The 15,610-nt window shown below is 42.8% G+C and overlaps 1 protein-coding gene across 4 annotated transcripts in view; it reads right to left on the bottom strand.

The window, feature by feature from the left end:
* The window catches only part of trpm3 (transient receptor potential cation channel, subfamily M, member 3), a 253,566-nt gene extending 238,224 nt beyond the window's left edge, over positions 1-15,342 (bottom strand). For all 4 annotated transcript variants that reach the window (XM_014160640.2, XM_045703003.1, XM_014160646.2 and 1 more), the window contains exon 1: positions 15,045-15,342. In XM_014160640.2, coding sequence (XP_014016115.2) covers positions 15,045-15,137 — 93 coding nt within the window. In that variant the 5' untranslated portion in view covers positions 15,138-15,342. The remainder of the gene's footprint in view (positions 1-15,044) is intronic.
* Between the last annotated feature and the right edge of the window lie 268 nt (positions 15,343-15,610).

The following is a 15,610-nucleotide window of genomic DNA, read 5'->3' as shown; positions in this document are numbered from 1 at the left end:
TCCACGTCCTGCACCGGAGCCACCTCCAGGATAGGTGGGTTGGGGAGGGAGGGTGTAGCACAGTGCCGTCGTTGACGGCAGCCACCCTCCCTTCCCTCCCTTATTGTTTAGGGGTTATTGTTTATGGGTTTTGTTGGGGATTTTGTTTGTTGGTGTTTTTTCGTTGTTAGGTGCATTCCGGGGTCTGCACCTTGAGGGGGGGGTACTGTCACGTCCTGACCAGCAGATGGAGCTGTTGTTGTAGTTTTGGGGTCAGGACGTGGCAGTCTTGTGTGTGTGATTGTTCTGTGTTGGTCTTGTGACTCCTGATCAGGAACAGCTGGGGATCGTTGTTCCTGATTGGGAGTCATATATGTAGGAGTGTGCTTGTCACTGTTGTTGCACCTGACAGGACTGTGTTGGCTGTCAGTTTTGTTGTTTTGTTAATTGCATAGTGTTCGTAACATTAAAAATGACGAACCCTAACTCCGCCGCATTTTGGTCCACTTCTTCCGTAGACAGCCGTTACAGTAACGTCATAGGATGCCACCTTTCCAACAAGTCAGTTCATCAAAATTCTTCCCTGCTAGAGCTGCCCCGGTCAACTGTAAGTGTTGTTATAGTGAAGCAGAAACATCTAAGAGCAACAATGGCTCAGTCGTGAAGTGGTAGGCGACACAAGCTCACAGAATGGGACTACCGAGTGCTGTCCTCAGTTGCAATACTCACTATCGAGTTCCAAACGGCCCCTGGAAGCAACGTCAGCAAAATAACTGTTTGTCGGGAGCTTCATTAAATTGGTTTCCATGGCCGAGCAGCCGCATACAAGCCTTAGATCACCATGCGCAATGCCAAGTGTTGGCTGGAGTGGTGTAAAGCTCGCCGCCATTGTACTCTGGAGCAGTGGAAAAGCGTTCCCTGGAGTGATGAATCACGCTTTCCCATCTGGCAGTCCGACGGAGAAATCTGGGTTTGGAGAACGCTATCTGCCCGAATGCATAGTGCCAACTGTAAAGTCTGGAGGAGGATGTTTTTCACGGTTCGGGCTAGGCACGTTAGTTCCAGCAAAGGGGAATCTTAATACTACAGCATACATTGACATTCTAGACAATTCTGTCCTTCCAACTTTGTGGCAACAGTTTGGGGAAGGCCCTTTCCTGTTTCAGCATGACAATGCCCCCCGTGCACAAATCGAGGTCCATACAGAAATGGTTTATCGAGGTTGGTGTGGAAGAACCACAGAGCCTTGACCTCACAGAGCCTTGACCTCCTCAACCCCATCGAACACCGTAGGGATGAATTGGAACGCCGACTCCGAGTCAGGCCTAATCGCCCAACATCAGTGCCCGACCTCACTAATGCGGCAATGTTCCAACATTGTAATGACTGTCGTAGAGAGGGGACCAAAACGCAGCGTGTTGAGTGCTCATGATGAAATGTATTTTAACTCTGAACACTTAAACAAAATAATAAACAATGGAAAACGACCGTCACGTCTTGCAGGCTTTACAAAGCAGTACAAAAATAAGATCCCACAACTCAAGGAGGGAAAAGGGCTGCCTAAGTATGGTTCCCAATCAGAGACAACGATAGGTAGCTGCCTCTGATTGGAAACCATACCTGGCCAAAACATAGAAATATAAACCATAGAATGCCCACCCCACACCCTGACCTAACAACATAGAGAAATAAACCGTCTCTCTCAGGTCAGGGCGTGACAAACATCTAGCGGAGGCCGTCCCAGAAGAGTGGAGGCTGTTATAGTAGCAGAGGGGGGACCAACTCCATATTAATGCCCATGATTTTAGAATGATATATTCGACAAGAAGGTGTCATGTCTTTTGTCATGTAGTGTACATTTTAGGTGATGTTAAATATATTGAAATGTATCATTTTTTTCAGTATGGGCACATTCTACAACGGTAATACTCCAAAGCAGTTAGTGGCTTCGTCTCATTAGACCACATTATACTCCTTATCTGGGACTAGATTCACAATACAGCTTGGCTTCACTCTTGGTGTTTTATAACCCAGAGTCGTTTGGTACAAGCCAAAAGTCTGAACAAGTGGAAATGTACCTACGTATCCTCTTACTTCTCCTAATTTACATCTTCATTACTCTAACAGCCTTGAGTGTAATATACCCCATAAACATAGATACGTCATCAAACACAAGTGTATTGAGAAATTGATTTATTGATTCACCTTTGGTCAATTGGACATCTATCAATTATGTTACATCTAACAATGAACGCACAAACTAACTAACAGGCATGTAGAATACCAACAACATTTAAATTCTCAAGAATTAACACACCTTAGAACACACACACACACGCGCAGAGGCACACATTCACAACTACTTACACCCAGATGGAAGTGCCTCACTCCACATTCTAAGCACACAGGAAAAAGGTAGCACTCAGACTAATTGATCAGACTGATTTAATAATGCTAAGTGCACCAAACCAAAAACCTTTTACTGTCATCAAGCAGCCAGCTCAACTCATTTTGAAATACAGGGAAGCCAGAATGAATGTGTGTGTGTTTGTGTAGAATGCATAAGAGAGTCAGGACAGGAGGCGATTACTTCTGGGACCACGGGCCAGTGATCAACCAAGCCAAAGATGCATACACACGCACACATAATAGATCCTTAGTGATGTGGACAACAAAGAACTTGAAGCTCTCGACCCGCTCCACAACAGCCCCGTCGATGTGAATGGGGGCGTGCTAGGGCCTCCGTTTCCTGTAGTCCACGATCAGACTTTTGTCTTGCTGGCGTTGAGGGAGAGGCTGTAATGGCACCACACTGCCAGATCTCTGACCTCCTACCTATAGGCTGTATCATTGTCGTCTGTGATCAGTACTACTACTGTCATGTCGTCGGCAAACTTAATGATGGTGTTGGAGTCGTGCGCAGCCATGTAGTCGTTGGTGAACAGGGAGTACAGGAAGGGACTAAGCACACACCCCTGAGGGCCCCCTTGTTGAGGTTCAGTGTGGCGGATGTGTTGTTGCCTACCATCACCACCTGGGGACGTATCGTCAGGAAGTCCAGGATCCAGTTGCAGAGGGAGCTGTTCAGTGCTTCATTTGTAAATTGGGAGGTACCGGAACAAAAAGTGAGAGCGAAAGGGGGGTGACCTGGGGCCCTCTGAGGTACCGGAGCGTATGAAAAAAAAAATCACCTTTATAATAAAGCATTGCATGCATATCATAGCTTTTATGTGCTGGCATAGAGCATTAGTGTAGAGTCACTTGACGAAGACGTAAACTTGGGTGTTTTTTTTTTGCGACTAGGTTCTGGGAAAAATGTGGCCTTTTCTAAATGCATTTCACGCAATTCAACATCATTTTAGATGACTGGAGACTTTTTAGCATAATCTTTTTTACTACCTCACAAATAATCGAAATGACTGGCTACTTTGACACTGACAAACTGAGAATCTGAGATCAATAAAAAACTACCTTGTCTTGAATCCATCAATAGCCTAGGTGTGTGGAGACTCATATTGTACAATATGAGGAGGAAATAGTCCTAAAAAAGATAAAATACAAATATAGTCATAGAAAAATCTTTCCAGTTTCCAATTTTACTTTGTAAAAAAATGCTGTTCGCTCAACAGGCCTATTTGGAAGTTGATAACATAATTTGATAGCCTACAGCCAAATTAGTCATCTCTTTTCAGCAGAATCCAGTTGCTTTCCAAACTGTGTTTTCCCGCAAATGTATTTGAAATATTGTGAAAGGTTTTGGCTGCATGCTGTTCACTGACAGATTTGACACAGGTTCCAGACTGTGATTGGGCTACACAATCCACAGCTAGGCATTTTTGTTTTAAATATATACGCTATTGATCCTCTGTGGCTAAATTATAGGACGAGTCCTGGTGTAGTATTCTGAATTATTTCATTACTGTCTGAAAAGACATAAGTAATTCTATGACTTTAGCAAATGTATTTCAATTTGTCAGGGGTGCTGAGGCACCTACTGCACCCTTCCCATGGCTATGACTCTATAAGGAAATAAAGGGTGAAGTGCAACGCTGGAGAGATGTGAGTTGCAGGCTGATGTCTATCAGAGCAGAGAGAGGGAGAGAGATCATAGAAAGTGAATCTCATTCTAGTTCTTTTAGAGATACAGGCACAATTATTTCTCTCACCACAGCAATGGACACGTGTTAGTTTATACAGACTACAATGTTGCGCAAACCATAAACCAGAGCCGGTCCAACACAAATCAATTCTTAGAATATCAGGCACATTTTCACATTCGATTTTTTTAGGGGAAGGAGTATTACAGAAGAGACAACTTAAATGAACTCTTATTGATGTTATTATCATTTTTACATTGCAAACAGTGAAAATGCTGTTTCCTGCCAAGAGAGGTACTGGATCTTGGCAAATGGGTTCCGGAAGGAAACAGTCCAAAATTTAGAGGTGCCAGACCCTGTTCCGGCTCGAATTAAGCACTGGAGGTGTTCAGTCACAGGGTCCTTAGCTTAGTGATACCCAGGACGTGTACTCCGAGCATGTGTCTTCACTGACATTTTCAACCTCTCCCTGTCTGAGTCTGTAATACCAACATGTTTCAAGCAGACCACCATAGTCCCTGTGCCCAAGAACACTAAGGTAACCTGCCTAAATGACTACCGACCCGTAGCACTCACGTCTGTAGCCATGAAATGCTTTGAAAGGCTGGTCATGGCTCACATCAACACCATTATCCCAGAAACCCTAGACCCACTCCAATTTGCATACCACACCAACAGATCCACAGATGGTGCAATCTCTATTGCACTCCACACTGGTTTTTCACTCACACCTGGACAAAAGGAACACTATAGTGCCCTCAAAGCTCATCACTAAGCTAAAGACCCTGGGACTAAACACCTCCCTCTGCAACTGGATCCTGGACTTCCTGACGGGACGCCCCCAGGTGGTAAGGGTAGGTAACACCCTTTCTCACATCCGCCACGCTGATCTTCAACAAGGGGGCCCCTCAGGGGCGCGTGCTCAGTCCCCTCCTGTACTCCCTCTTCACTCATGACTGCACAGCCTAGCACGACACCAACACTATAATTAAGTTTGCTGATGACACAACAGTGGTAGGCCTGATCACCGACAACGATGAGACAGACTACAGGGAGGAGGTCAGAGACCTGACAGTGTGGTGCAAGGACAACAACCTCTCCCTCAATGTGATGAAGACAAAGGAGATGATTGTGGACTACAGGAAAAGGAGGACCGAGCACGCCCCCATTCTCATCGACGGGGCTGTAGTGGAGCAGGTTGAGAGCTTCAAGTTCCTTGGCGTCCACATCACCAAAAAAATGTACATGGTCCAAGCACACCAAGACAGTCGTGAAGAGGGCACGACAAAACGTATTCCCCCTCAGGAGACTGAAAATATTTGGCATGGGTCCTCAGATCCTCAAAAGATTTTACAGCTGCACCATCAAGAGCATCCTGACTGGTTGCATCACTGCATGGTATGGCAACTGCTCGGCCTCCAACCGCAAGGCACTACAAGGCATTACTACTATGGCAAGCGGTACCGGAGTGCCAAGTCTAGGTCCAAGAGGCTCCTAAATAGCTTCTACCCCCAAGCAATAAGACTCCTGAACTGCTAATCAAATGGCTACCGAGACTATTTGCATTGCCCCACCCCCTCTGTAACGCTGCTGCTACTCTCTGTTATTATCTATGCATAGTCACTTTAATAACTCTACCTACATGTACATATTACCTCAATTACCTCGACACTTGTGCCCCTGCACATTGATTCTGTACTGGTACCCCCTGTATATAGCCCCGCTATTGTTATTTACTGCTGCTCTTTAATCATTTGTTATTCTTACTCTTACTTTTTGGGGAGTATTTTCTTAAAACTGCATTGTTGGTTAAGGGCTTGTAAGTAAGCATTTCACTGTAAGGTCTACACCTGTTGTATTTGGCGCATGTGACAAATTCTATTTGATTTGATATTGTATTTCATGTCTAGGCAATATTTACCCATCCACTTAGCTAGATGTGGGGTGTTATAGCATTTCCTTCACGTGACCCATCAATTTAGACAAGTGTGTCAGGGTCATCTAATAATGATAAGATATTGATTAAATATTTTGATCTGGACACTTTCTGTTTTTGATATTGCTATTATGCAAGTAACCACTTCAGTGTACTGTTTACACCTTCTATATCCTGTGCATGTGACAAATAACTTAGATTTTCTTATAGCGCATGTTTACCACATGTCCTCACATATGATTCCTTAAAGAGATGGATGGGGCTAAGGCTTAAGAGGGTGTGAACGATGCTGAATGGGTGTAGACAAAGAATAGCTCTCCAGCAGTTGTACCAGAACATTCAAGGGCAATTTTCTCAAAAGTGGGGTTACAGGTTTATCAACTTTCAAAGCAGAATTACTTTCCCATTGTTCCTCAACTACAGTGTATGATATACCATATTCTAGCTCTGAGTCTCTACTTTTATCCAATGTAAAAAAACACAATTTCAAATTTTGCTACATAAGACCAAATCGAGGCGGTCGGTCACCTTTTTTAGAATTTCATAATTAATAAACATTATTTCAAATATCCGGCAAAAATCTGGTGTTTCTATTTCAAACGGTTTTGTTATATTTCACTCTTCTGTGATGTATATAAAGTGTAATATTTTGATGCAAACTCAAAATGTAATACATTTCAACTCTATATCTGACATGGTACAGGTGTCTTATTTTTTTTAAACCCATAACCATGTGTGTGAGGTGTATACTGTTGTTTCAACATAGCTTTGTTTAAGACACCATTGCAGTAAAAGGTTGAAGGTCTTTTAATGGGGGATTTAATTACTGGTTGAAAACGTCAGAGAACTTCATTAATTACCAGTTTGGATCGGAATTAATCATTACACACACTTATTGAATTACCATCGCACACTAGACCCATGAGCATCCGACACTTTTGGCTATCTCTAAATCTCATCTTTATTTTCACTGTTCACACCCACCCTGACGGACATTCATTTTTATGATGATATATATTTAACCAGGCAAGTCAGTTAAGAACAAATTGTTATTTACAATGACGGCCTACCCCAGCCAAACCCGGACGACGCTGGGCCAATTGTGCGCCACCCTATGGGACTCCCAATCACAGCCGGGTGTGATACAGCCTGGAATCGAACCAGGGTCTGTAGTGACACCTTTAGCACTGAGATGCAGTGCCTTAGACCACTGCGCCACTTGGGAGGCCCATCATTATCATTATTCTGAATTACCTTTAAATCAATGTGGGCAAGGATGCTGACAAATAGGACAATCAGGTTAGAAGATACCATGGGAATTTCAGCAGGACAATAAGCTAAAACATAAGGCCAAATATGAACTGGTGTTGCTTACCAATATGACATTGAATGTTCCTGAGTGGTCTATATAAAGTTTTGACTTAAATCGGCTTGAAAATCTATGGCAAGACTTGAAAATATCTGTCTAGCAATGATCAACAATCAATTTGACAGAGCTTGAAGAATTTTTTTAATAATACTGTGCAAATATTGTACAATCTAGGCATTCAAAGCACTTTGATACTTGCCCAGAAAGACTCACAGCTGTAATTGCTGTCAAATGTGATTCTAACATGTATTGACTCAGGGGTGTGAATACTTATGTAAATTAGATATTGTATTTCTGTATTTCATTTTCAATAAATTTGCAAACATTTCTAAAAGCATGTTTTCACTTTGTCATTATTGGGTATTGTTATAGATGAGTGAGAGAAAAAAAAATGATTTAATCCATTTTAAATTCAAGCTATAACACAACAAATTGTGGAATGAGTCAAGGGGTATGAATACTTTCTGAAGGCACTGTAAATTGGGTTGAGATCTGGTGACTGAGACACACACACACACGCACACACATACTCTCAAATACAAATATTCTCGTTACTATAATTGAGTAGCTTTTCCGAGTTCCTGAAAGTGAGTAATTTTACTTTTACTTAAGTATGTTTAGAATGAAGTATTGTACTTAAGTACTGTTTCAAATCTATCCGTTACAGAGTACAATTTTGTAGACTATCCATAATAGTAGATCATAAGGTCACGTAAAGTTTGCGAGAGCACCTCAGAGCTAACTTTATTTCGTTTGAGATGTAACGTGATGTGTGTTAAAAACAATTTAGACAGAGGAGTCTGTGACCAGTTCTCCTTCAAACACAGGAGAGGTGATGCTATGCAAGCTTTGCTTAACCAGGATGGCAGTGGTGGCAGCCTACAAAAGAAATACAGAATTTATCAATCTAATGCAACATCTATAGCCCCTTCTCTATTTCAGGGGGGTTTGCTCATTAATTTTATTTTCCATGATATTCTGTTGTTGCCTCCAGAGCTAATTTGACACCAAATCCTTTAGGTATGTCCAGTGTGCCCTGGCACTCCCCATTTGACTTTGTATGGTGAGTGAGTGTGTGTGAGCGTGCATGCGTGATTGAGTGAGTGAGTGAGTGAGGAAGGGAGGTAATGAGGGAATGAAAGAAAGAGGGAATTTGTGTTTGAGGGAAGGAGGGAGTGAGGATATTTTCAAATATGAATAGCAATGATTTTTTTATACTACATATATAGTAATGTAGCAAAGTAAAAGTTGTCATAAATATAAACAGTAAAATACAGATACCCCAAAAATCTACTTAAGTGGTAGATTAAAGTATTTTTACTTAACTACTTTACACAACTGTATGTAGCCTACTGGTCATAGTTAATTAAGACCTCATCGTAAGCTGGTAATGACCACCTGATTCCAGTTTATTGCCTATTGTAAAAAGTATCGCTCTCTCTTTCACACACACTCACAGGTAGAATGACAATGTTGACATGATGATAATCTTTTCTATAAGTTATTGTGATCATCATCTCTCTCCCCCTTCTCTCTCTCACACAGAACACATACACACAGCTTTTTTTCTTTTCTTTTTTTACTCCTTTTTCTCCCCAATTTCATGGTATTCAATTGGTAGTTACAGTCTTTGTCTCATTGCTGCAACTCCCGTACGGACTCGGGAGACGCGAAGGTCGGGAGCCATGCGTACACCGAAACACGACCCAACCAAGCCGCCCGCACTGCTTCTTGACACAATGCCCACTTAACCTGGAAGCCAGCCACAGGAGTCGCTAGAGCGCAATGGGACAAGGCCAAACCGTCCCCTAACCCAGACGATGCTGGGCCAATTGTTCCCCGCCCCATGGGTCTCCCGGTCAGGGACAGCTGCGACAGAGCCTGGACTCGAACCAGGATCTCTAGTGGCAAAGCTAGCCTTAGACCACTTCTCTCTCACTCTCTCTCTCTCTAAACCACCGCCTAAATTAAGGAAACTTAGCAGTCAAATCTTTTCAATTGAGAGGCTTTTGTTGTTTCAAGTGGTGGCATTGTTGTGTAGCCTACCGGGCGCTTTGTCTCATTTGCTCAAGCAATGCACTGAGCAAGCACGCTTGTCTGCCCTGTCCCCGAGCCTGCCTGCCGTCCTGTACCTGCCTGACTCTGACTCTCAAGGAGCCACCATTGGAAGACACGAGGAGTTACTGCAATGCCTTATGGAGGGACTCCATACCCTGGCAGAACGCCATGACCAGGCATTTGATACATTGCTGGAGAAATTCCGCAGATACCCTACTAGGCAGCGGGCTACACCAGTAATCCCCCAGACTCTCAGCAACCCCGCCACCAGCAGCGTTTCTTCCCAGCCTACCCCAGTGTCCCGAGAACCCCGCTTACCTCCCCCGGAGCGCTACGCTGGAGATTCTGGAACCTGCCGCGCCAGTTCGTACTATCATGGGATGATAGTATGATCGTGCCGGATAAGCTGAAGTTGATTATGCCCGAGTACCATTAGCCAGAGCCCAGAGAAATATGATTCTTCAGGTCTCTGAAAAAGCACGGCCCACATGAAGCCCCCAGAGTCCGAGTCCATGCAGAGTCCCCCAAGTCTCAAACGGATTAGGCCCGATCCCAGCATGTTGACTGGGCACAGTATGCCAGGAGACCCTAAACCTCTTTGGTGAGCTCTGCCAGCTGTTGTTTGCCAAGTGTGCTAAGCTGAATCATGCAAACCCTGCTAAAAAAAGAACATTACTCAAATGTGTATAATGGTAATGGTTCTAGTGTCTCAATGCAATGGGCGCATGGCCCACAAACACTATGCACATGTTTATATAGATTGGAGTCTATTAATTTAGTAGAATTTAGATAACGGGTCAGTAGTTCCATCAGATTTCAACCAAAAAACAGATATCAATCAATGTATTTTTCATAAAATCAAAAAGACGTCAGGAAAAAGACGACTAAATCTGGTTGTGACCTGGTTATAAGACATCCTTACCAGATTTCAACGAGTAAAATATGTCTTTATCACGTCGTATGCCCACTGGGGTGGGTTATAATCAAAGTGAAATGTCTCCAATCAATATTGTGCTAATATACTTCAACAAATGCCTGTGGAGAGGAGTCTAATGTGTTGTCCTTTTTTCAGTCAATAATGCTCGATGGAGTAGACTACATGGGGAGCCAGTATGTGTTGTCAGTTGTCAGGGCTGTCTATCCCTCTCTAGATGGACAAAATGCTGGATAATGACATGGATGACTCCAAAGAGGAATTTAATACAACTTTAGAATCCATTGGTTAGAATGGAAAATGTCTATTCTCCCTTTCCCAACACCAACAAACACACACACGTTGACACAGGTTGAGTAGCAGTGCAGAGCCCCCTGATGGAGAGCAATTGTGGGGGGTTAGGTGCCTTGCTCAAGGGTACAAAGGCAGGAGATGGTACATGGGATCAATGCCCAACAGCCCTGCAGCTGCCAGTTCAGATGCATTCCCATGTTTGTGTTGCCCTGCCCGGGGCTTAAACCAGCAACCTTCCAGCTGCTGGTCTGCCTCTGTTTCTCAATCCTGGTCGTGGGAAACTAAAGGGGTGCACATTCTTATTTTTGTCTGAACAATACACAGCTGATTCAAATGATCAACATATCAAGCTTTGATTTGAATCAAATGTGTAGTGCTAAGGCAAAAACAAAAATGTGCACCCCTTTGGGTCCCTAGGACCAGGATCAGGAAACACTGCTAAGCTAGGCTAATACAGGAGCAATGAATGAGTGCGGTGCCATGACTACAATGGTTCATGCCCAGGATGTAACAAAAATGGGTATGGAATTGAACTGGTAGCTGGAAGGCTCCCATGTACTATCTCCTGACAGTGTGTCCTTGACTAAGGCACAGTTGCTCTCCACCAGGTGTTGCTGCACTGCATGATGTTGGGAAAAGCAGAAGACACATTTCCGTTCGAACCGATTGACAATAAAGTATCTACTCTCTCCATGTTCTTGTCACAAGATGACTCTGTTACCTCTTATTGCACAACTGTACAAGTATTCCATGTATTGTACTACACTGCCATTACTGTATGTATGGCTATTATTTAATTGTGGAGTGTAAACTTTGAGTTGATGACTATGCCCACTTAAATATTTGACACTGTGAAAGACTAATGTCTCTCTTACTATGCCTACTTTGAATATTATTGTGAATGACTTGTTTATTGTGAAAGATTCTGATATTGTGAGATACTAATGTCACATTATAACATGTTTACTTTACCATCTTATGAGAGAGCTGAAATGAGAGGGCTAAAACAATACCTTTGAACTTGAGATGGGTTAAATGGAATTCTAACTGAAATATGAACACTGACAGGCCTGTAACATCTCACATGTAACCTAATATGAAATTAACTCCTGCAGAATTAAGTATTTATTGCAGTACAATGATACACCAAATGTTATTTTTGTCTCGAAAAAAGGAGTGGAGCTAAATGGTAAGATTGATTTATTTCAGTATGTCGAGCAAATGTGAATATGGGTGTGTTTTCAGTGATTGTACCTTTTACATAACAGCCACACAAACGCAAACACACACACTAGAGAATGCTTTACACGGTAGCCAGGTAATTAGGTCAAATTCACGGGAGACTGGGAAAGGGCTTGAGGTGCAGAAATGTGCTCACATGATAATGATAGGCCTATTAGGCTGAACTTACACTGCCATTCTGACATCTTCTGAGATGGACCAGACACACTATCCAGACCCATCAGTGGTTAGAAAGCCACTCACATCAATACACACACACATTTCCCATCTCTCTGTTAATGCCTTATACACTCATGCACACAGACCCCATCAGTGATTACAATATAATTAATTTGCTATACACATGCAAATACAAACACGTCCACACACACACACATTCAACTGGCCTGGTTTAACATCATAGAGATACAGTACTTGCTATGAGACTTTGATGCTGAGAGATCAAAAGAAGACTGGGGAGAACACAGACAAGAGCTCTATAGTAATGTGTATCAAAACGCATGCTTATAAACAGCCTTTAACATGTTCACACCAGGAAATGAATAAAGACAGTTTATAACCAGGTCTATAAATATCTTGTGACAGCCAATAAATTACCTCATATGTTAATCACATGTATCACTCCCTCTCATACAATGTGCAAATACAGTGAACACAGGCACACAACCAAACCAGTGGAGGCTCCTCAAAGGAGGAGGAAGAGGAGAACCATTCACTATAAAAATAGTGAAACATTAAAAACACATTGTTTTGCAATGAAGGTTTACAGTAGCCTCAACAGCACTCTGTAGGGTAGCACCATGGTGTAGCCGGAGGACAGCTAGCTTCCGTCCTCCTCGGTGTACATTGACTTCAATACAAAACCTAGAAGGCTCAGGATTCTCAACCCCTTTCATAGACTTACACAGTAATTATGACAACCTCCGGAGGATGTCCTCCAACCTATCAGAGCTCTTGCAGCATGAACTGACATGTTGTCCATCCAAATAAAAGGATCAGATAATGAATCTAGTACTAAAAGCATTAGTTAGAGCCAGCTAGCACTGCAGTACATTATATGTGGTGAGTAGTTGACTCAAACAGAGAAAGACAATAGTTGAGCAGTTTTGAACAAATTAATTTCTTAAAAAATTAAGGACAAGCAGCAGAGAGTGAGAACTTCACTTTCACTTACTTAGCTAGCTAATGCAGCTAATTTAGCCTACTCAACAACCTCACTCAAACAGAGAAGCATACTATTTATGTTAGCTAGCTGGTTAAGGCTATCCATTACTTCAACTCTTCCAAGTCAAATCAAATCAAATTTTATTTGTCACATACACATGGTTAGCAGATGTTAATGCTAGTGTAGCGAAATGCTTGTGCTTCTAGTTCCGACCATGCAGTAATATCTAACAAGTAATCTAACAATTTCACAACAACTACCTTATACACACAAGTATAAAGAAATTAATAAGAATATGTACATAAAAATATATGGATGAGCGATGGCCGAATGGCATAGGCAAGATGCAGTAGATGGTATAGAGTACAGTATATACATATGAGATGAGTAATGTAGGGTATGTAAACATTATATAAAATGGCATTGTTTAAAGTGGCTAGTGATACCTTTATTACATCCAATTTTGAATTATTAAAGTGACTAGAGATGAGTCAGTATGTTGGCAGCAGCCACTCAATGTTAGTGATGGCTGTTTAACAGTCTGATGGCCTTGAGATAGAAGCTGTTTTTCAGTCTCTCCGTCCCAGTTTGATGCAAGTCAAGGTAAGATTTCAGTTCAATTAAATTATTGCCACCGGGTAACTATTAAACTGCTATACACATGGATTGGATTGTGGGTTAGTTCCAATGATGTTTATAAACCCTGGTTTGCTGATGCTATGTTTTGGCTATTGAGAGGCTTTGAAGCCACCGGTCAGCCATATTGGTACTCCCCAGTAGGAGCAGTCCTCCATAGGAATGAATGGAATTCTTCAGTATTTCAATTCAATGTTTAACTGACAAAATTACATGTATTGAAGTACTTTTTTGTTTTAGTGTGAACAGTAACATTAGTATTCTCAAAAAATATACTTATTTTTAGCTAACATAACATAATTTAAAAGTATGCATTAAGGTGTCTGTAACCGAATAAATGTGTCAAAAATGATTGTACACATTAATAAATGCATTTATATAGCTTCCAAAATCTGTTTTTCGAATGGAGGATGAGTACCAAGATGGCTGGGAGGTGTCTTCAATACAACGCCCTATGTCAGTCATCCAGGCTTTATATACAGTACATCATTGGTTAGTTATAGTTATACGTTTTTTTGCCTGGTCCCAGACAGTTGTTGTGTTGTGCACTGAACTCCATAAGCGAAGTGAAAATATCAGAGGAGGAGAGCAGTAGATGTGATGATGCTGTGAAAGTGAACTGTGTGTGCGGGTAATTTCATTATATTGAGCTCCAATATGCTGTAATAGAAATAAGGCCATGATCATAATTTTTTTTTAAATAATAATCGTCCTCCCTAATCATAAACGGCACCCACCACCAGAGAACATTTGTTACAGCGTGGTCACTTTCACCCAGCTAAGCAAAACCTCAAGGAAGGCACATCAAGAATGAATCACGCATCTAATCAAATCAAACAAATCCAATCAGAGTTTATTGATCGTGTACACAGTTTGGAAGATATAGCGGGTGCAGAAAAATTATTGTGTTACTAGCTCCTAACACTGTAGCAAAAAATGCCAAACAGAAAACAGGGTGGTGTAGATTGAATATAACACTATCTGAACCTAATTGCTCAGATATCTTCACCAAACAGTCATTGTACACAGTATAATGGCCTTTCTTCCTCGCAACCTCCTCCTGTGTCAGCCTGGTCCCAGCCTGGTCTGTCTGGGTTGTCTTGCCAATAATCAAATAGGAGTAGGTAAGACAGCACAAACAGATCTGGGAGAAGCATATTCCTGTGTAAATGTACTTTTAGGTTTTTCTTAACCACCCTCTTATGTCAATCTCAAACTCCCCCACCTGCCACCCCCAACCCCCTACATTCATCGTCCCTCTCCTCCTACACAACCTTCTCTCCTACTCCACTTCTCCTCCTCCTCCACTCCCCAGCCCCCTCTGGTACCCATACCTTGAGCAGGCGTACGGATGGTAGGAAGGCTGCGGCGCACAGTTTCCTGATGGTCCAGTTGATTGGCCGCGGAGGATCCGTCTGCTGGTTCATGGTTCCCGCTCCTCCCGCCTGGCTTTTCCCGGATTTTCCAGGAAAAGAGCCCCTCCGGGGGGGCAAAGCAACGGGGTCTCCAGCCAAATAGAACAACTCAGATCCTGGCAGAGCATGACCCACAACACCAGACCACCACCTTCATCCTTGTTCCACGGCAGGTCAGCCCTTCCTTCACCTGGGTGCCCTTCCTCCCCCCTCTCTCTCTCCCCCACCCCTCCCTTCCCACCCCACAGATCCACGGGGTCCGACGGCCGAGTTCCGAGCACCTGACGCATCCAGCCCTCTCTCCACATGCAGTATCCCACTATCCCAGTATCCCAGTATCCCAGTTGACCCGGTGCATATGTTCCAAACTAGCAGAGCAGAACAGAGTAAAGAACAAACAAAAGGCGACGGAGAAAGAGGAGAGAAGAGAGAAGCAAAAAGGAGAGGAGGAGCGCAGCACAGCACGGCAGCTCAGAGCATAGCAC

Source organism: Salmo salar, chromosome ssa20, assembly GCF_905237065.1.
Source record: "Salmo salar chromosome ssa20, Ssal_v3.1, whole genome shotgun sequence".
Taxonomy (NCBI): Eukaryota; Metazoa; Chordata; class Actinopteri; order Salmoniformes; family Salmonidae; genus Salmo; species Salmo salar.
The sequence above is the reverse complement of the archived record's forward strand: the minus strand, read 5'-3'. Positions and strand labels throughout refer to the sequence as shown.